Raw genomic sequence first — 19,264 nt, 5'->3', positions numbered from 1 at the left:
TTTTGTCTTGTTGGAGACAAGCCGATGCCTCCTTTAAAAATAACAACACTCATTGGAGTTGAGAATTCCAATTTTCTTTGCTTTTCCTTATTCATTTCTTTTTTGTTTTTACAATTTTTATTTTTTAAGTTTTTTTTTTAAAAATAATATATTTGAGAGTAATTTTAAAATAGTTAAAATTATTTTTTTGGGTTTAAAATCACTTTGAAAGTATACTTTTAATTATTTAAAATTATTTTGTATGAAATGAAAATAATGTTAAATTGATTGACTCGTGGCGGTAAAAGAAGATGAAGTAGAGCAGACGCGAGCGATTGATAAGCCCTTGCTTCCTTTCTCTGTGTTCTTCTGATTCAGTTGACTATGGCTATGGCTATGGCTATGGCGGACGCTACAGAAGCTGCTAATTAAGCTTCTCTGCAGTGAACCCATTTCTTCTCTTTCTCTGTTTATGTGGATTCTGGTAATTCTGATGCAATATTATTCGCGTTAAGTCTTCATGGATGCTCGGCGAGGATCCCGCGTCGTCAAACCCAAAGTTCGTCAGGTCGGATTCTTCACCCTCGACGCTCCAAACCCCCCCGGACGCTCCCTATCCGGTCCGGTCGGCTTTGGTCCTTCTCAACAATCCCTATCTCCTCCCACCGATCCCTTGTCTCCGGTCATGATTCCTCCTCCTCGTCATCTCTCCGATAACCTTGCCTCACGCTCTACTATTCTTCCTGTTCCGACTCCGGCCAATTGGAGGAATTCTGGTGATCAGATTCATGTTGGCAGTTATAACCCTTCCCAGACCCTGCTTGCGACTTCTCCTTCGAGTAGAATTTGGGACGATGAGTTGGAGATGTCCGAGGATTCTTCCACCTCCGTTCCGTATCGCCGGAGTGGTTCTGGGAAGATTGCGTCGAGCCTTCCTGGCCTTGGAGTCCACATGGCGGCTAAGTCGTCTGAGAATTCGCAGGCGGTGCCTCTCAGGACGCTGGGACCTAATAAGCCTGCTGGAGTTGCAGGTGATACTGCATTCCTAATCTTTACTCATTTCCCCCCCTTTCTTTGATGCAAGGGGGATTTTGTTAATGTCTGCCAATTTTGAGTCTGTACTTTTCCTTTTTGAGGTGCAGCATTTTAGTGCAGCATTGACTTTATACATCTAATTATTACGCTTTCTGCTATGCATTTCTTTTTCATATCAGTTGGAAGATGGGGCTGTGGCTGTGTTTCCATGTCTTGCACTTTACTGAATCCATTCGATGCTCCTTTTTTGTTTTGTTTTTTCTTTTCTTGTTTGGATACATTCAGCTTTTACTGGCGTCTCCGAGAAGCTCTCCTAACTTCATTAAACAAGTTTTTGAAGGCAGATTCAAGGCCAGAGTTTAACTTTCAGTTGCTCTATAGCTATATTTTTGGGGTATATGGATTGGTAGAAGCTAGGATATTGATGGAAGGGGTAGGAACTTTTATGTTTATTGGACTGGGTATGGCTTTTTTCTCTTCAATTAGTTCCCTTTTTAGACATTTCTGCATTTATTTTTTGGCTGCTATCCTTGCCAATTGGAGTGTGTTTTTGAGCTCCTAGTGCTTTTTGGGAGAATATCGTGTCCTCTCCTCGGATATGCTTATTGTAAGTTATAGGTATTTATAAATAGCAGGCTAGAATCTCGTTTCAGATTCTGATATCCGCAAAAACCCCTTTATAATCCAACTTCAAGCTAACCCAAGATAACTTCCTACTGCTGCCCTATGCCAAACTCTCATACTAAATATATTTCAGTTATATTGTTCATACTGATATCGCTTATACAATGGTTTCCATTTCCTATTTTAGTGGAGTTTCCTACTTTTCTGTGCTAGTTAATTGTTTTCTCCAGAGTGCTACCACCAGATCATGAATGCACGTTCAAGATTGATGTGATTAGAAAGAGGGGGCATTGTTTTACTTTTAGAAGATTTTTTATTTAATTAAATGCCTTTGATTCACGTTTAATGGATAACTAAAGAACCATTTTCCCTGTTTAGAGTTGAACTTTGCTCAGTTTTATTGTTTGAGGGAGTTTGGAGAAGAAAATAGAAAGGATCATGAAGAAAAGAAAGGACAGGGTAACTAGATGAGAGAGGAAAAGTATGATTCTTCAAGAAAGAGTTATGGAATTGAAAAGAGTAAAGGAAGGGGAATCACCGTGAGTTGGTACATTGTCCTAAAGGGCTAACTGGATAATGCTTTGGAGATTATGAATTCAATAAAACTATGACAAAATTGTTCATTATGTAGAACTAGCAATAACGACTGTAAAGCATCATCAACTATTCTACTTCTCTGTTGGAACTTGTCAACTTTTTTCTGATTCTGACATGCTTGCATGGTCTGGCTATAGTGCCCAATTTTGAACTCCGTTCATATCGAGGAGCCAAAACATTTCTTAGAATGAGGGATTAAAATTCTGCATGGTTGTGAACATGCAAATTTACTTTCTTATGGAACTTGCATTGGGTCTGGGTTCTCATTTCTACTACTTTGCTCTTGCAGAAAATAATGGAGGGGCGCCCACAGAGGTGCAAAATCAACCACCGCCATCAAGTTCAAAATCCCTGAAGGCAAAAACAACGAAGGCTGAAAGACGGGCTCTGCAGGAGGCACAACGAGCAGCAAAAGTTTCTGCAAAAGGTTTTATTCCATTTCAATCATTTGAAATGTACCATGAACTATATTGCTATTATCTGGCTAGAAAGTGAACACTTTTTGAATCAAGAAATGTAGAGGGTTAAGTGGAATCAGTTTAGTGCATTGTACATGGAAGTATTTGTACACTTCTTGACTCGTGCTCTTAAAAATTTCTAATTCCTGGATTTGCTATTGCATGGGTAATTTGTTTTAACGGGTCATTCTATCTGTGGTTATGAATGCTAATAATTATCCTTTTTCCCTTTGGATTTTTATGTGACAGAAAAAATTTGAGGGCTCATATAATTACTAGTTCATTTGTTTTATTTATTTATTTATTTTCTTAATTTTTCATATGTTTATTGGTTCTCTAAAAGGTGAGACGAATAAGTCAGGTACTGCCCCTGGTAAAGCTGTGAAGCAGCCTTCGGCTATGAAAGATAGCACTGCTGCACCTTCGGTTGCATCTACTGATAAAAGAGGAGGTGATCGTACACTTGATAAGGAAAGGAAGAAAGATGCGCCCCATCCACGAATGCAGTTTGATGATAAAAATAGGGTAGAAAAGGCTAAAAAGCGAGCAGTTTTCAACCAAACTGAAGCTCGAAATAGGGTTGAATTATTTCGCCATTTGCCACAATATGAGCAGGGAACTCAGCTTCCTGATCTTTTGTCGAAGTTTTTCCAACTTGACACCATTCATCCTGCCATTTACAAGGTTATTTTCTTTTTCCTTTTTTATATTGGGAAACTACCTAATACAGTTTGTAATTTACGGTTGACTAGAAATTGTGACAAGCATAGAATTTTAATAGGGATAAGTTGTCCAGTTTTTGAAGAAGAATACAAATAGGAAGGCCACCAGAATACAAAACCTCTACACGTTTTGTCGCAAGATTCTTACTTTTCCCATTTCAGATGAAAATCTCATGGTTTCGTCCCTGTTTGATTATTACTGTTATGTTTTAAGATTTCATATTGATGATCTATGGCGATATTTTTATTTTTGTGGGACTTTATGCACTCTAACATGGTGATTTAAATGTATGGATGACCTCTTTATATATATATATATATATATATATATATATGGTCGTCAATTTATAGTATCTATGATAAATTTTCTGACTAGTGTTTGTCTAATTTAGTCACATACCTATACTCTATCAGGTTGGTTTACAATATATGGCCGGAGATATATGTGGAGGCAATGCTCGCTGTATTGCAATGCTTCATGCCTTTCAACAGGCCATCAAAGACTACTCAACTCCGCCTCAGAAATCTCTGGGTAGAGATTTAACTGCAAAAATTGGTGGCTATGTGTCATTCTTCAACGAGTGCAGGCCACTGTCTGTTAGCATGGGAAATGCAATTAGGTTTCTGAAGAATCGCATTGCCAAATTACCAGTGAATCTTCTGGAATCTGAAGTAAAAGCTACACTTTGCTCAGATATTGATCGATTTATCAATGAAAAGATTATCATTGCAGATGAGGTCATAGTTAGACATGCTGCTACTAAAATCAGGGATGGAGATGTTCTTCTCACATATGGATCATCATGTGCTGTAGAGATGCTTCTATTATATGCACATGAGCTCAGAAAAGAATTCCGTGTTGTCGTGGTGGATTCCCGACCGAAACTGGAAGGGCAAGCATTACTTCGTAGGCTAATAGCAAGTGGCCTAAAGTGTACCTACACTCATATAAATGCTATTTCTTATGTGATGCACGAAGTAACACGAGTTTTTCTGGGGGCTGCTGCAGTATTGTCTAATGGAACTGTATATTCAAGAGTGGGAACTGCAGGTGTTGCCATGGTTGCTAATGCATTCCATGTTCCAGTCTTAATCTGCTGCGAAGCCTATAAATTTCATGAAAGGGTACAGCTTGACTCAATATGTTTCAATGAATTAGGTACATATTGTTATGTCATCTTCTCTCTTATTTCCTTCCAGAAGAGGGTAAAGGGACAATGTCTAAGCATTTTGAGATTTCCTGCAGGTGATCCAGATGCTATTTCAAAGGTCCCAGGAAGGAAGGATGTTAATTATCTAGATAATTTAACTGCTAAAGAACAACTGCAATGTCTAAATTTAATGTAAATCAACCGACATATTATAATCAGTCATTGTACCTCAAAAGTGTTGCATTCTAACTTTGTCTTGTACTATTTCAGGTATGATGCTACACCTTCAGATTATGTCTCAATGATTGTCACAGATTATGGCATGGTAAGCTTTGCTCAATCAATGTTACTCTCTTTCTGTCTCAGGCACTTGTTGAGATACATATTATAATCAGTTATTGTACCTCAAAGGGGTTAAGTCTTGGAAGCCGAACCTCATGAGATTGATGCATCTGATCCTTGGCTCATTCAGATGAAGGTTGAAATTGAGATAATTAGGTGGTCAAGCATCTAGGTTCTTTATTGTTGACTTCTTCTTTTCACGTTGGGAAGCAAACCACCTTTTGGGATAAGTTCTGTTTGGTTAAACAAACTACGCTCTAATCCTTTCACTGTTACAAGATCACTCATGTCCATTATGAATGCCACTTTGCACTGTCATCGATAATCTTATCTGGGTTTTGCAGTTTTGAGTTAAACTTGTTTTCTTATTGTTCTGAACTGTAGATCCCGCCTACAAGCATACCCGTGATCGTACGTGAGTATCGGAGAGAGCACCTATGGATTTAAGGACTTCATTGGTAAGGAAGCTTATTTTTGCAAGGATGAATCATAGATGTTTGTTGCCGAAGCATGCTGCAAGAAGTTTTTACATTCAAATTCTGCAACTAAATTTTGATTTTTGGTAAACTAACGATTAGATAAGAGTGTGATTGTTGCTTCTCCTTACACTTTTCCAAGCGTGTTTTTTCTGGGAGAATGTATTATGGGTACGGTTTGAAAGTCGTCGTGAATAATGTCAACGAAAATGTCGATATCTTGAAATTTATAGAATTGTTTGAATTAATAAATAAAACTTTAAGTATTTCTTAACTAGACTATAAGTGGCTATTCAGATTGAATATTATGATTGTTGATACATAATTTAATTTGGTTGCTTTCCCAAATGGCCTTTGCTTGGAAGCCACGAGCTAAAAGACAGCACAAACACCTTCATCATAACAAGTTTGGGTATGCGATTTTTTAACACTCAATCCCAACTAATGTAATTAATTATCATTTCCCTATTGGAAGCACACACATCATGAAGTTTTGCTTCTCATTTAATAAAAATAAAAAGTGTTTCTTTTATTATTGGTGTCAAATTTTGGTCGTCCAAATCATGGTTGACCTTGAGTAGTGTGTAAGAGAAGAGTTCGAGCATCGGCATGATGTTATGTCCTCCCATACACTATATTGTCTCACTTCACTCAGTGATATTAAGAGTTTTGTATACCTTTGTGTGGGGGACAAACCTCGTACGTATACTTCTATCTCTTGATACATGCTTCGTATATTCGTGATAGAACATTTAGATTTGTATGATATGAAAAACACTCATCTTGCATTGTCATCGATCATTGCTTCTGATTTTTGTCAAATGCCGACTGAAGCACATTGTTATTTGAATAGGCCCGAATCAATCTGAGTCGATGTACTTGATGGGTCCATGTGGGTTAGCCCATTTATTCCCTCCAAAACATTTATACTTGATTTTGGACATTTATACTCGAAAATATCTCATAAATAAAGAAAAGATCAACTAATAATGATTTGCTAATTCCCCCTTGAATTGCTTTTACTTGTGGGACAATACTCAAATGAAGTTTGATATAACATAATCATACAAAATTCTAAAAGAATTCATCCATCATAATAGATGATCTAAGAAATTTCAATCACTGCCGTTCATTTTTTTTATCATCAACCATTGACATCAACGGTAGGATATTGATATGTATAGTAGTTGATGCACCTTAGCATCACCCTAAAACTCCACTTCTTTTGAAAAAGATTTCGCCTTTAATTATTTCAAATTTCATATAATTAAAGCGCGGAGGAGTAATCCAGTGCGGTCACAAACATTCGATTTCGAAAGGCAACAACCCGTTTGAATCTGAACGCAAATTTTATGACCGTTACGAACTTAGGGATTCAAATTTTTGGAAGGCAAAAATGTGTACCGCCACTCCACTCATTGCTTCATCCACTCCACCCTACCACCATAATTTCAAAACGCCACTGTGGGACGGACACTGGAAGAAGCAAAAAAGTGGAGTGCCCCATTCACCTAACTTCAAAAACTGATTTTCCCCGCCCCATTACCAGCCCTCCGTCAACGCAGATTAACGGCTCAGATTCTCTACCATTAATCTTCGTTTCCCCCTTCTCTTCTTCCATAGTTCAACTTTCCTGAGCTCGGTTCTTCTGCTTTGCTACTTCTCTGGACAATCATCATTTTCCCGCAGAATTTTTCACTTTCCGGGAAAATTTCTGGAAAAACATTTCAAAAATCGACAGATTTTCCAACTGGGTCAGTGGGATTTTCTGGGTATGTTTGGGCAGTGAGAAAATCAACGAAGAATGCCTGTTTCGACTCGGTCTCAGATCATGAACGAGGGCCAAAATGAAGCAACTTCATGTCAAGAAGATAAACAGCATCTGAATCTTCCACCTAGAAATCTTCACCATGGATTGAAAGAGAAAATGAAGGCATTAACCCTTTTGTACGAGCAGCAGAAGCTTGCTTCTGCAGCTCTCAGGAGGTCATCACCAAAAGGGGAAGATCTAAGATTCACAACGCATTCAAGCCTGGAGCTAAAGGGTTGTTGTAAGAAAGAGGTGAAAGAGGCGAAGCTTGAGAATGTGATGAGAGAAAATGCAATGCCTAATTCAACTGTTACAAGAACTTACGTTCTTCCCCAACCGCCGATGGCCGATGCAAAGGAGAATGTGGGGGTTGGAACCGATCGAATTGTCGGGTTTTCATGCTCGAGAAAGGCGAGTGAGTTGACGAGTGTAGCGAGGAAGTTGTCATTAGGGAACTCAATGGCTGTGATGGAAGAGAAGGAGAATGTGGGGTGTAAGAATATGCAAGAAATGGAGGAATTTGGGAGTTCTTCAGAGAAGGAGAGTTCTGGGAAAACCCGGATTTTGGTGTTTGTGAGGCTAAGGCCAATGGCTAAGAGGGAAAAGGAAGCGGGATCGAGGTGTTGTGTTAAAATAGTGAATGGAAGAGATCTTTATTTGACAGAGTTTGCTAATGAGAATGATTATTTGAGGCTGAAGAGGCTTCGTGGACGCCATTTTACCTTTGATGCTTCTTTTCCGGACACTACAAATCAGAAGGAAGTCTATTCCACCACGTAAGTTCAATACAAAAGAGCTTGTATTTCACTCATTTCTATTGCATTTAAACCTTAATATGTAACCCTTCAAATGGGTACCAATTTGAATGAGCAGGACAGCAGAGGTTGTAGAGGGAGTATTACAGGGAAGGAATGGGTCTGTGTTCTGCTATGGAGCCACTGGGGCTGGAAAGACCTACACAATGCTAGGAACGGTTGAGAACCCTGGAGTTATGGTTTTAGCTATCAAAGACCTCTTCACCAAGATTAGGCAGAGGAGCTGCGATGGGAACCATGCCGTTCACCTCTCTTATATTGAGGTCTACAATGAAACAGTCAGAGATTTGTTATCCCCCGGAAGGCCATTAGTCCTCCGAGAAGACAAGCAGGTCTGTGCTCTCTGCTCTGTGCTGTACATTGTATTGGTGAGATCCCATGTCGGTTGGAGAAGGGAACGAAACATTCCTTATAAGGGTGTGGAAACTCCTCTCCGTAGAAGACGCATTTTAAAACCTTGAGAGAAACCCCGAAAAGAAAAGCTCAAAGAGGACAATATCTATTATAAATGGTATCAAAGTTAGATACCGAGCAGTGTGCCAGCAAGGACGCTGGCCTCCAAGAGGGTGGATTATGAGATCCCACATCGGTTGGAGAGGGGAACAAGGCATTCCTTATAAGGGTGTGGAAACCTCTCTATAGCAGATGCATTTTAAAACATTGAGGAGAAATCCGAAAGGAAAAGTCCAAAGAGGACAATATCTACGGGCGGTGAGGCTCGTAAACTAGAAGAGTTTGGACGATTCTATCCAATTTAAATCATATGAAATCTTCATTATCTTGTTTTTTTCAATGGAAAATTTCTTCATTACTATTCAGCTAAATGGTTATTCCGATACTCCAGGGCATTGTTGCTGCTGGTCTTACACAATACAGAGCTTACTCCACAGATGAAGTAACATTCTAACTCCCTTATAGTTTTGAAAGTTTGATATTTTATGAAATGGAGAAGGGGAGCTTCAAATTTCTATTGGATTCTGCCTAGGTGATGGCGTTGCTTCAGCGGGGAAATCAAAACCGCACAACCGAACCGACCCGTGTTAACGAAACTTCTTCACGGTCTCATGCTATACTTCAGGTAACAGTTGAATACCAAGCCAGAGATGGTGGAATGAACGTCGTAAACCGAGTAGGGAAGCTGTCATTGATTGATCTTGCTGGGTCAGAGAGGGCACTTGCCACAGACCAAAGAACACTAAGATCTCTTGAGGGAGCAAACATAAACAGATCACTACTTGCTCTAAGTAGTTGCATCAATGCCCTTGTGGAAGGAAAGAAGCACATTCCTTATAGGAATTCAAAACTCACACAGCTTCTTAAGGACTCATTAGGAGGAGCTTGTAACACTGTGATGATTGCAAATATTAGCCCAAGCGACTTATCATTTGGTGAAACCCAAAATACACTTCATTGGGCTGATCGTGCTAAAGAGATCAGAACTAAGGTTTGACCAACAAACTTGTTCTTTACTTATAATTCATCATAAACTTTTGAAGGATTGCATCATAAACATGGCAAAAGATCAAACTTTCCATTAGAAATGATTTGACTTTGATCACTGAATGCAGATTGCAGAGGCAAATGAGGAGATAATGATGAAGGTACCCGAATCTGAATCAGACCAGGCTAAACTATTGCTCGAATTGCAGAAAGAAAATCGAGAATTGCGCGTGCAGTTGGTTCGTCAGCAACAGAAGTTGCTAACCTTACAGGCGCAATCCTTGGCTGCGGTCGCTTCATCGACCCCGTCTTCAGCCACATCTCTTCTAACTCCTCCAACATCAGTCCACCAAAATGAGAGACGAAAACCAAGATCCTCCTTCTTAAATGGGAACTGTTTTACACCAGAATCTAGAAAGAAGGGAGCAGAGGAAGCGGTTCGAGAGCTTCGCCGCACGGTGAAACAATTAGAAGCAGAGCTTGAGAAGACAAAGAAAGAGCACATTGTGGAGTTAAAGCACAAAGATGATCTTATTAATGAACTCTTGAAGAAGGGCGAAAAACCAACAGGGACAAGAAGCAGCTTAAGACCAAAGGAACCAAGCGTAGGTGAGCTGAGGAGCCCAAGCCACCGTTTCAAATCACCAGCTCCAACAGCTAAAAAACGAAGCTTTTGGGACATAACAACAACTAATAGCCCTTCTGTTGCCACATTAAATGGAAGGAAGACTAGAAGCCATGTCCTTGCAGAACCTCCTACTGCTGCTCCCTCTTTGCTTCGTCAGGTAGTGTTTCTCCTTTTACATTATGAAACTATAACAGAAAACCTCAGAACTACTTTCCAAACTCTAACAGCTTGATTATTCATCCATCTCATTTCTATGTTTTCGACAACGCAGCCGGGTTTTGCTCGACAGAAGCCATAGCTTCGGAGTAAGACTCAAAGAAGAGATTGACAAGAAGAAACAGGATTGCCACTATGAGAAGAACAAAAGGTATAAAGAAGTCCTGCTTTAGGAGGGAGCGTTATGGTATATAATTCTTCTGCTTCTTCTGATGGATTTTTCATGTATACAACTGATTAGCCCATAGATTTTCTTAGTTTTTTCTGTTCTTGTTATGTGAATCTTTGCGACTGAAACTGTGTTACATATTATTTTATTCTTTCTTAGTCAAAACCCATGTACTGACTAACTGGAACACATTCCATGAGATATCTCTTCACTTTGTTTGCTTTGTCTGAGGTATCATCTGGGTATTTATTAATCACCCCAAGAATGACAAGTTTCAACTTTATTTTCTCTCTCAACTCTGTGAGACTTTAATGTTCTGTTCTGTAGAGAATGATACCCACCATGTTTATGGTTTCCTTGTGTACAAAATTGAAAAATATGAGATTGAAGTGAAGCAAGGTTGCTGTTTTTGTTGATAACTAAGCTGCTAGGCTACTTGGAAAGAGAGCTTTCACATGTGAACCCACCCTCTCATGTAGACTCAAGATGAGAATTTAAATATGACAACAAAGTGGAGAAAGTATGTATCTAACTGAAAAACTTGGAAATTTCTCCAAGTTGCCAAAAGTTATACAAGTTTCTTGTGCAATTGTATGAACACTCTCGTTCGCTCCATTTGAAATCATACTTGACGGAAGTAATCTTGTAATAGGCCAAGTCAAGCCCACCGCTAGTAAATATTGTCCTCTTTTGGTCTGTTGTGTATCACCGTTAGCCTTACAATTTTACAAAGCGCTTGTTAGGGAGAGATTTCTACACTCTTATAGAAAATCTTCCGTTCCACTCTCTAACTGATGTGAAATCCCACAAATCTAGCATTTTTTTCCCGACTCAGCAAGATATCAACTTAATCCTCGGAATTGCTTTAGTAGCACTACATTATAAGTTAACCAACCTCTATTCCCCCTCTAACAATAAGGAAGAGATCTATCGTCTATGCCTGTAAACATAGCATCCCAACCACAGACTGACATATCAGCATCTGAATTCATGAGGAGAAAGAAATCAAAGAAACAAAAGAGAAGAAGAATGTTTCCAAGTAAGAATTACTGTCAGACAGTCAGATATAATTGATGGCTAAATCTCAAGAAACGATAAACAGATCAAATCAAAAGGTATCAAACAAAATCTATATGACAGAAAACAGGCATGCTTCTAAACAAAGCTCGATAAATGAACTTCCTGTCATGTTGGTAGTTAATCTCTCATCTTCCCAAGACAGGCTAAAGGCAAAAGACCATATGTCATTGTCTCATTTTCAATGCGGCTTGTTCTCAACTGCAAATTTGATGGCAGTCAATGAGTCAAACTGGTTTAGTTTTCTAGATAAACTGGTTTAGATTTAGAAAGAAAAAAATGAAGAATTTGCACTAAAACTGGAGGATCTTAGTGGCTGTTGATTGTGTGAGGCAGCCACTATCATTTTGTATGATAAGCAATCATCAAAACTCACAATGGGTTTTCCTTTCTTTTGAGAGATAATCTTATAGAATATGATCTTGACCCATCTATGAGCCAAACCCTCTCCAGTGCCCTCCTCTCCCCATTGAATAAAGTAACAAAAGGCAGAGAGAGAAAGCCTTGAAACTAGGAAAAGCAAATCATTCCCTTTTTTCTTCATGGGGGTAAACATGTAATTTAAATATAGTTCACTGTAGGAAGGAGAAGTTTTTCAAAACTATGGAGGAAACTTAAATGTTTCAAAAGAACCAAATTCCAAAGTGGGGGAAAAAAAGCAGTCAAGAATTGAAACAGGAAAAGCTTCAGCTGTGCTGTCAGGAAGAGGTTTTTTTTTTCTTTCTTGATATATAAATATTTCTTTTATGACTTCCATGATTTGGCTCTTGCAAAAAATTCTCTTGGGATCATTTAAGAGACAACTATGAGCCCAGGTAATGATTGAATCCTCTTCACTTTAAGACCAAACAATATAAAGTTGGTGATGCTAAGATGATGAGTAGTCCTGCACAGAGAAAAGAAAGAATACTGTTTAGGGTTTAGGGTTTAAGGTAAAATACATAGAACTCTGATCATTAGCTTCTTTCTAGGTAGAGAATGAGAGAGAATAGATACTCATAATCATATGATGATTATAGCTATTAACAAAGAAGATGATCCAAATTTGGCTAAAACACCGTCATTTTCAGCCATTAAAAGCGATTTTTCTCTCCCTTATTGAACTTGGTAAAGCTGCTTCGCTCCTCTCGCTCCTTTCTTGTTGAGAATCTTATGTCTATAGACTTTAAAAAAACTGGTCTACTCTAACCCGAGTAAGGATTCTTTCTTATTTTTAGAGATAATTAAGTTGGATTTCTTTTTTCCTTTTTTGGGCATTTTGCTGTCTAAAACAACAGTATCTGCTTTGAAACTTATTTAAATATGCAGATGGGAGTTTCTTTTTTCCCAAAAAGAAGAAGGCTCTGATAGAGTTTTGTTACCTTTTGTATGAAACAACAAGGATCTTCCTGGCTTTTTCTCTCTTACAGTATAACTTTAGTCTGTAAGTTCAAAAACATGTCAAACGTAAGATGATGGTAAATGGGTAAAGTAAAAAAAAATTGAAAAATGAAGAAGCAATCTTTAAAACATGAACATAGAAACAATCATAATTGAATGTGAAGCCCACTAATAATTTGGGTATATCATCACATCACATGCCCAAACAACATTACATATCTTATGATGTCATAATTGGACAAGACAACACAGGCTCTGTTGATCCTATAGGATGGAGATTTTTTTTTCCCACCTTTTGAAGCAATCAAAATGGAGATTTACCCAGCAAGAATGAATAGCATTCTAAGGTAATTGTAATTAATCATGAATTAGACAGAAACTATACATTTACACCTTCATCTCCCCAACCCACCATCATCTTCTTGTAATGTATCCCCTCATACTCAACAAAAAGAAAGAAAATCTAAACTGGAAATAATACAGAGTAACAGTACATCAGAAAGAAGAAAATACAAGACTTGGAGTTGGAGTTGGAGTTTAGCTGAGCTGCAGCTGCTGAAATGAAGGAACTTGAGGAGTAACTCAGATCAATCCTTCCATGGTTGCTCAAATTACACCCTTAGTAAATAGACACTGAGCTCAGGAGCACCATTACTATCTGGGTTCATCATGTAGAAAGCTTCAGAGTCCCTAGAGCCTACAATTCTCTCAAACTTGGCTCTCATGTACATGATTTCACCATCTGATCCCTCTTTTCCCTCCCCGCCACCGCCCTCGGTGCCTTCGTTCACCGGTAAAACGCCAGCACCCATGGAAATTGGCTCCACAGCCTTCAAGATCTTCCACTCCTTAGGTCCACATTCTCGCCTTGAAGCAAAACCGCATTTCTTCCCATTGCAAAATGTCCTCCAAATAGGCTCTTCAAGCAGCCTCCTTCCTGGTTTCTTGTTCTCCTCTTTCTCTTTATCGCATTCCAGTGCAATTCGAACCAGTCCAGATGCCATTTCCTTCACCAGACCACTGATTGGTGTAGCAAGCTCAATCAAGAAAGCGGGATGAGAATTGGGGTCTCTCTGGAATGCAAAATGAACATGCCCTCGGCGAGAACCAAACAGTGTTCCGACCACTCGAGAACGAAGACCGAGCTGCTGGTTCCGGCTGCGGCCAAGGGCAGTGAGAACCGAACGGAACCGAGAGACGGCAAGCTGTTGCAGTTTCCTCCTTGACAATTGTGCTCCAACCTGCTGCTGATGTTGTGAGTCCTGTGAAATGGGCTTGGCGTTCTCCTCCTCCTTTTCTTCTGGGGCAGATTCTGAGGATTTGAAGGTGGAATCGTCTTCATCTTCATTACTAACCTTCCTTGTCCAATGGAAGTGCCTTCTGGATGAGGATTCCAGAGCCATTACTGGCTGTAGCTGAGAAACCAGGGGTAAGGAAGGTAGATTCTTCAGAAGGTTGGTTGGTAGGAGATAGACTAAGAGGGAGTGAGTGTATAATAAAGAGAATGTGGTTTCTTCCCCTTTATCTGTGCTGTGTGGGGCTCTCATCATTGAATTCTTAGTTTCAAGGTTTATTGATGTGCTGCAAGAGAATCCTGACAAAAGAAACATAGACTGACCCACCAACTGATTTGGGGAGACATGAGAGAGAGAGAGAGAGAGAGAGAGAGAGAGAGAGAGAGAGAGAGAAGGGAATCCAGAAAGAGGCAATATCGGTGTTACTTTCTTGTGAGGGCATTTTGTTGACTTCAAGCATAAACAGTGAAACTACACCATCAAAACCCACCCTAAATATAATCCATAGCTGTTCACAGTAGACAATCTAACGAAAATCAAATCCAAATTCATGTTTGAGAGTGACGCACAAAGCTTGTAGGGGGGTCTCACTGAGCAAACTCATAAACCATGTTGGGCAGAGAGTAATGAAGATCTACTAATCAATCGAGACCCATCATCTGTTTCATTTGAGTAATGAAGGTTTGAGAAAGCAATGACTCGTCAGTAAATCCAAAAGGCCAAGGCAGAGCAGGTTCCTGAAAGTTATAATACTATCGCACAGATGCTGTAAGGAGACAAATGTGTGCATTTGAGATAGTATATTGGGTAGAGAGAGAGAGAAAGAGAGTTTTAAACACAGTCACTACTTGTATTAACTAGACATGGATCCGTAGGATATGGATATATATTACAATGCATCTTCACAGAGCCCAGTGCTAGGTTAATAATTTTTTTTTTTGTACATACGCACAAGGCATAATTGAGGCACAAATGGAAGGGTCAAGGAATCTTGCCTATGGTTGGAAGAAAATAAAGATCCTAAAATTAGCTCTCTAAACTTTGCTCAGGCTCCAGTTGCTTCGGAGCGGTGTTACTGCCATTCATTCTTGCACGTGCCTCTGCAAACATTCTTTGCTGCTCAGCCAAAGCTTCTTCTTCAGTCATCTCGGCTCCATTACTCCACTTTCCACCTTTCAACGAGTCTTGCTGGAGAGTTTTCTCAATGGAGAGAAAAGAAAAATGTTAGTGCTTCAAGTTGCCTTAGGACACTCATATTTAAGTGAACTAAATTTTATGACAATAAATTCCAGTTAAGAGAATCACGGAAACGAATTCTCTTTAAGGAACACAAATAAAAATAGATACTGATTATCTAGACCTCGCGGAAAATTTCTATAATGAAGCATTACCATAGTTTCGAGCCTGTGTTGTTCATATGCAGCATAAACTTCCTCAATGTACTCACTAAAACCAAGCACCTGATCGTACATATAACCATAAGTGTAAGTTCAAAAGCAGACATAAAATAAAAGTAACCTAGCTAAGGCTGCAAAGCATCTTCTTCAAGCACATCAATGAAAAAGTTATTGAAAACAATCCACAGATGCTACTCCAGCTGAGAAAAGGAAGGAAGGACTTCACCCATAGTGTTCTTATGTGTAATCAAACTCCTCATGACATTGTTAAAATGTATTGTGATTTATTTCTCCATTTCTATGTAATAGGAGGAAACTAAGACTTTCTGTAAGAAGCATATGATAGGATAATATTATTTTGGTAAGGTATAGTTAGGTTATCGAAATTCATATTCCACTGAAGACTATTAATTTCTTTTAAGATTTCGTACTTCAGTCGTATTATTCTAACAACCAATTGGGAAATCAACTCCTACAGAAAGGAAAATCTGAATTTCAGGGGGCTGAATAGTAAAAAAAGACAATTTCAGCAGGCATTTTCCAAAAAAATAATAGCAATTAACACATACAAGTCTATATTATTACGAATATAAAGGTAACTTGGATAGTCCATAGACCTCAAGAGCCTTGAGCACGTGCTCAGGTGCAATTGTTCTTTTATCTTCTTTGCTACAAACTTCATTGGACTCGGACGACACAAGGTTTATAAACTCTGCAAGAACACCAAAACAAAGAGAGAGCAATTCTTAAGTGAGAAGTAATAATTGGTCACTGTCATAAAAAACTGCCACCAGCTTAAAGCCGGGGAGGGTGGGGGAACAATAGTAAAAAAGAGGACAGAAAAAATCAACTAAATAAAAAATAGTACAATAAAAGGCAGTGCATACGGACAACTACATGTGATTATTGTTCGAAAAATAATAGAGCCACAAACGGCTATTAACAGTGGTGCAGGAAACCAACACCAAGTACTAATACATTAAATGTTAAAATACACAAAGAAAATGGCAAAGATATTCTCACCTACACAACACTCAATCAGAAGATCTTGGGCATCTCTTGCAACACGAACATCAGGGGGCAACATCTCTTTGATAATTTTAGTCATAGTCGCTGACCAAGAAAAATTGAACAAAACAAAATAGCAGAGGAATCAGAAATTATGGTTTACAATATAAAAGCACATGATGCTATGAGCATAGCTCAATTGGTGAAAGCATTATAATCTCTACCAAACATTAAAGTTTTGAATCACCCACATTCAAAGAAATAAACTAATTAATAAAAAAATTCAGCAATTTGCTCAAGCAGTTTAATGATCATCATTACTTCTTTTGTACAAGGGAGTCATATTGTTGTCACCAAAATACACCATACCAAAGGGAGTCATGAATTGGTTCACAGGAGAAGAGGAACACTAATTTTTTGGAAACCAAAACGTCCACAAAAGCTACTCTGTCTAGAGAAGAAGGTCGAGCTAGAAAGATGAACACGAACTACAAGACAAACCCGACTTAAAGGAAGCAGAAGACAAGCCCCGACTGTTTCTTTTGAAGGCCCAACCATCTTATATAGAATATCTAAAATAAGAGAACTGTTGTTTGGAAACACGGTGACTGGTTAATTAGTCAGACAGAAGTGGGATGCAAGAAAAAATATGAATGAAAGACGGGAGTAAGGAACTCTAACATTTGAGGAACAAAAACGTCCTCAAAAGCTACTCTATATTATGAAGATCGTCGGAAAGTGAGAACTGATGAACTGGAACTCAGGCATCCAGACTTAGGTACGGAATACAGCATACTAGTAACTCAGAAAAAGACTGAGAATCAAAATGAAAATCAAGCAAAGGGCTTCCTTCTATGAACTCAAGCCTATTATCCAGTNAAACAAGCATCAAGGTGCATCCTCTCCAGTGGAGACGATGACTAAAGGTGCCCTTCATCGTTGTCGCGATGTATAACATTTCCAGACATTGACCTCAACTCACGATTAGATACTTGGTTTACAGAGGATCCCCAAATTCAGATTATTGTTTTAAAATAAAAGAAGAAACACCAAATTAGTCCACGAACGAAAATATAAAATTCACTACACCATGGGGGGGATACCCCCAAAAAAATTCACACAAAAACACCAAAAACCACCGCCAGAAATTACAAGTACCCTTAGGAAGCGAGGCGTCCTCTTTAGACTTTCCAACTATGTCCATCGGCTCCATACCTAACCTTCAAGACTGCAATACATACAAAAAAAAATAAAAAAATAAAAAAATACAAAAAGAAAAATTAGAGCAACGGCGGGAATCGAGAACAGACACAAATTCTGGAAAAATNAAAAAAAAAAAAAAAAAAAAAAAAAAAAAAAAAAAAAAAAAAAAAAAAACGATACAGAGGAGGGGGAGAAGATCGGAACTTACGGCGTCAGGGAAGCCAACAGAGAAAATTAAATTGGCGAAACCGGAAAATGACGACGGCGATCCCACCGATTGAAGAAGATCGGAATCGAAAAAGGCGATGAAGGAGGTGGAGTGGTGGTGGAGGGGCATTGTTGATATATGCATTTTTATCAGAGGTTATTGTGGTTCTTCAGGATAAGAGAGTAAGATCTCGCTCGCAGGAGATTAGGGCAAAGGAGGCACCAGAGCGTAGTCCACGCGCAAACGATGCGCGTGGATAAAGGGCAACTGAATGAATAAGTTGGATCGGGTGGGACCCGTGGGCGTTGCCCTTTTTAGCGATGATTGGTTGAAGGGGTAGCGTAGTCAGGCGGCAGAGTGGCGCGTGAGGAAAAGGAACTTTGGATGCTTTCTTTTCTTTTCTTTTCTTTTTTCTTTGTAATTATGAATTGAATAAATATATTTATTTTGTTTTAATTTATTTTTATTTATTTTCTTTTCTTTTCTTTTTCTTTTATTCTTTTAGAAAAGTCAGTTGTTTTTAGGATGTCTTGTTCCAAATGTTTCATCTATCATGCCATTTGAAAGAGATGGTCTTGCCTCGTGGCATTCGATAATTGGTTCTTTGGTCAAATTGAGAATCCCCCACCACTTTCTCTGGGCCTAGCACATAAATGGGCCTTTCACATAAATGGGCCTCGCACTTAAATGGGTCTCGCACGTAAATGGGCCTCTTATACTTAAATGGCACTTAAATGGGTCTCGCACGTAAATGGGCCTCTTATACGTAAATGGGTCTTGCACGTAAATGGGCCTCTTATACTTAAATGGCACTTAAATGGGTCTCACAAATAAAAAGTAGGGTAGAAAATTTGAGGACCTATACTATTGTTTATCAATTATTTTAAAAATTGTACTAATACAAATATTTGAATATATATTAGGTGAAACAACGAAAAAAAAATCAAATGAAATAATTAGATACATGTAAGATCCCATATTGATAAGAGAAAGGAATAAAACACTACATATTTACTGATATACCCGTTTAAAAAATGTGAGGCTGATGCTAATAATGGGCTTAGACAATTATAAATGATATTAGAGTCAGCCGTTGGGCGTGTGCTAGCGAAGACCCTAGACTCCATGGGTGATTTGTCAAATAACATGTTGATAATGGTAAACTTAGGCAGTTACAAATTGTATTAAAGCTAGATAACTGTAGAACTTAAAATTGAAATCAAAATAATATATT

The 19,264-nt window shown here is 38.6% G+C and overlaps 4 protein-coding genes across 5 annotated transcripts; 2 read left to right on the top strand and 2 right to left on the bottom strand.

Moving 5' to 3' along the window:
• The first annotated feature begins 259 nt into the window (after positions 1-259).
• LOC111793587 (translation initiation factor eIF-2B subunit delta-like) lies at positions 260-5,636 on the top strand. Its single transcript, XM_023675540.1, has 7 exons — positions 260-1,010; positions 2,525-2,662; positions 3,037-3,377; positions 3,830-4,574; positions 4,662-4,758; positions 4,837-4,891; positions 5,293-5,636. Exons 1-7 carry the CDS (start codon positions 500-502, stop codon positions 5,353-5,355), a joined length of 1,950 nt encoding a protein of 649 aa, XP_023531308.1. The 5' UTR covers positions 260-499; the 3' UTR covers positions 5,356-5,636.
• A 1,170-nt stretch (positions 5,637-6,806) lies between these two features.
• Positions 6,807-10,758, top strand: LOC111793239 (kinesin-like protein KIN-8A). Its single transcript, XM_023675026.1, has 6 exons — positions 6,807-7,970; positions 8,068-8,341; positions 8,854-8,904; positions 8,995-9,453; positions 9,578-10,234; positions 10,349-10,758. The coding sequence occupies exons 1-6, from the start codon at positions 7,189-7,191 to the stop codon at positions 10,373-10,375; spliced, it is 2,250 nt and encodes a 749-aa protein (XP_023530794.1). The 5' UTR covers positions 6,807-7,188; the 3' UTR covers positions 10,376-10,758.
• Positions 10,759-13,253: 2,495 nt separating this feature from the next.
• LOC111793237 (protein MIZU-KUSSEI 1-like) lies at positions 13,254-14,943 on the bottom strand. Its single transcript, XM_023675023.1, has one exon. It carries the CDS (start codon positions 14,527-14,529, stop codon positions 13,531-13,533), a length of 999 nt encoding a protein of 332 aa, XP_023530791.1. The 5' UTR covers positions 14,530-14,943; the 3' UTR covers positions 13,254-13,530.
• A 99-nt stretch (positions 14,944-15,042) lies between these two features.
• On the bottom strand, positions 15,043-18,219 carry LOC111793238 (protein Dr1 homolog). 2 transcript variants are annotated; one of them, XM_023675024.1, is made up of 6 exons: positions 18,031-18,219; positions 17,778-17,847; positions 16,635-16,724; positions 16,229-16,323; positions 15,606-15,674; positions 15,043-15,414 (listed from the first exon to the last, which is right to left on the bottom strand). In XM_023675024.1, exons 2-6 carry the CDS (start codon positions 17,830-17,832, stop codon positions 15,241-15,243), a joined length of 483 nt encoding a protein of 160 aa, XP_023530792.1. In that variant the 5' UTR covers positions 17,833-17,847; positions 18,031-18,219; the 3' UTR covers positions 15,043-15,240. The 2 variants fall into 2 exon arrangements, with proteins under 2 accessions (XP_023530792.1, XP_023530793.1); XM_023675025.1 differs by having other exon boundaries at positions 15,043-15,402; positions 18,031-18,217.
• Positions 18,220-19,264: the final 1,045 nt, after the last annotated feature.

This window comes from Cucurbita pepo, chromosome LG04 (assembly GCF_002806865.2).
Source record: "Cucurbita pepo subsp. pepo cultivar mu-cu-16 chromosome LG04, ASM280686v2, whole genome shotgun sequence".
NCBI classification, from domain to species: domain Eukaryota; kingdom Viridiplantae; phylum Streptophyta; class Magnoliopsida; order Cucurbitales; family Cucurbitaceae; genus Cucurbita; species Cucurbita pepo.
Note: the sequence above shows the minus strand (reverse complement) of the source record. Positions and strands in the feature narration are given on the sequence as shown.

Bases quoted from the DNA above. Each gene is read 5' to 3' on its own strand.
- LOC111793587 (XM_023675540.1), top strand. From the start codon at position 500: ATGGATGCTCGGCGAGGATCCCGCGTCGTCAAACCCAAAGTTCGTCAG. The intron at 3,378-3,829 runs GTTATTTTCTTT...ATACTCTATCAG, and splicing joins TTCATCCTGCCATTTACAAG to GTTGGTTTACAATATATGGC. The intron at 4,759-4,836 runs GTAAATCAACCG...GTACTATTTCAG, and splicing joins CTGCAATGTCTAAATTTAAT to GTATGATGCTACACCTTCAG.
- LOC111793239 (XM_023675026.1), top strand. From the start codon at position 7,189: ATGCCTGTTTCGACTCGGTCTCAGATCATGAACGAGGGCCAAAATGAA. The intron at 7,971-8,067 runs GTAAGTTCAATA...TTGAATGAGCAG, and splicing joins AAGGAAGTCTATTCCACCAC to GACAGCAGAGGTTGTAGAGG. The intron at 8,905-8,994 runs GTAACATTCTAA...GATTCTGCCTAG, and splicing joins GAGCTTACTCCACAGATGAA to GTGATGGCGTTGCTTCAGCG.
- LOC111793237 (XM_023675023.1), bottom strand. From the start codon at position 14,529: ATGTTTCTTTTGTCAGGATTCTCTTGCAGCACATCAATAAACCTTGAA.
- LOC111793238 (XM_023675024.1), bottom strand. From the start codon at position 17,832: ATGGAGCCGATGGACATAGTTGGAAAGTCTAAAGAGGACGCCTCGCTT. The intron at 16,725-17,777 runs GTACTTGTAATT...TTTCTTGGTCAG, and splicing joins GGACGCCTCGCTTCCTAAGG to CGACTATGACTAAAATTATC. The intron at 15,675-16,228 runs GTCTATGGACTA...ATGTACGATCAG, and splicing joins ACGTGCTCAAGGCTCTTGAG to GTGCTTGGTTTTAGTGAGTA.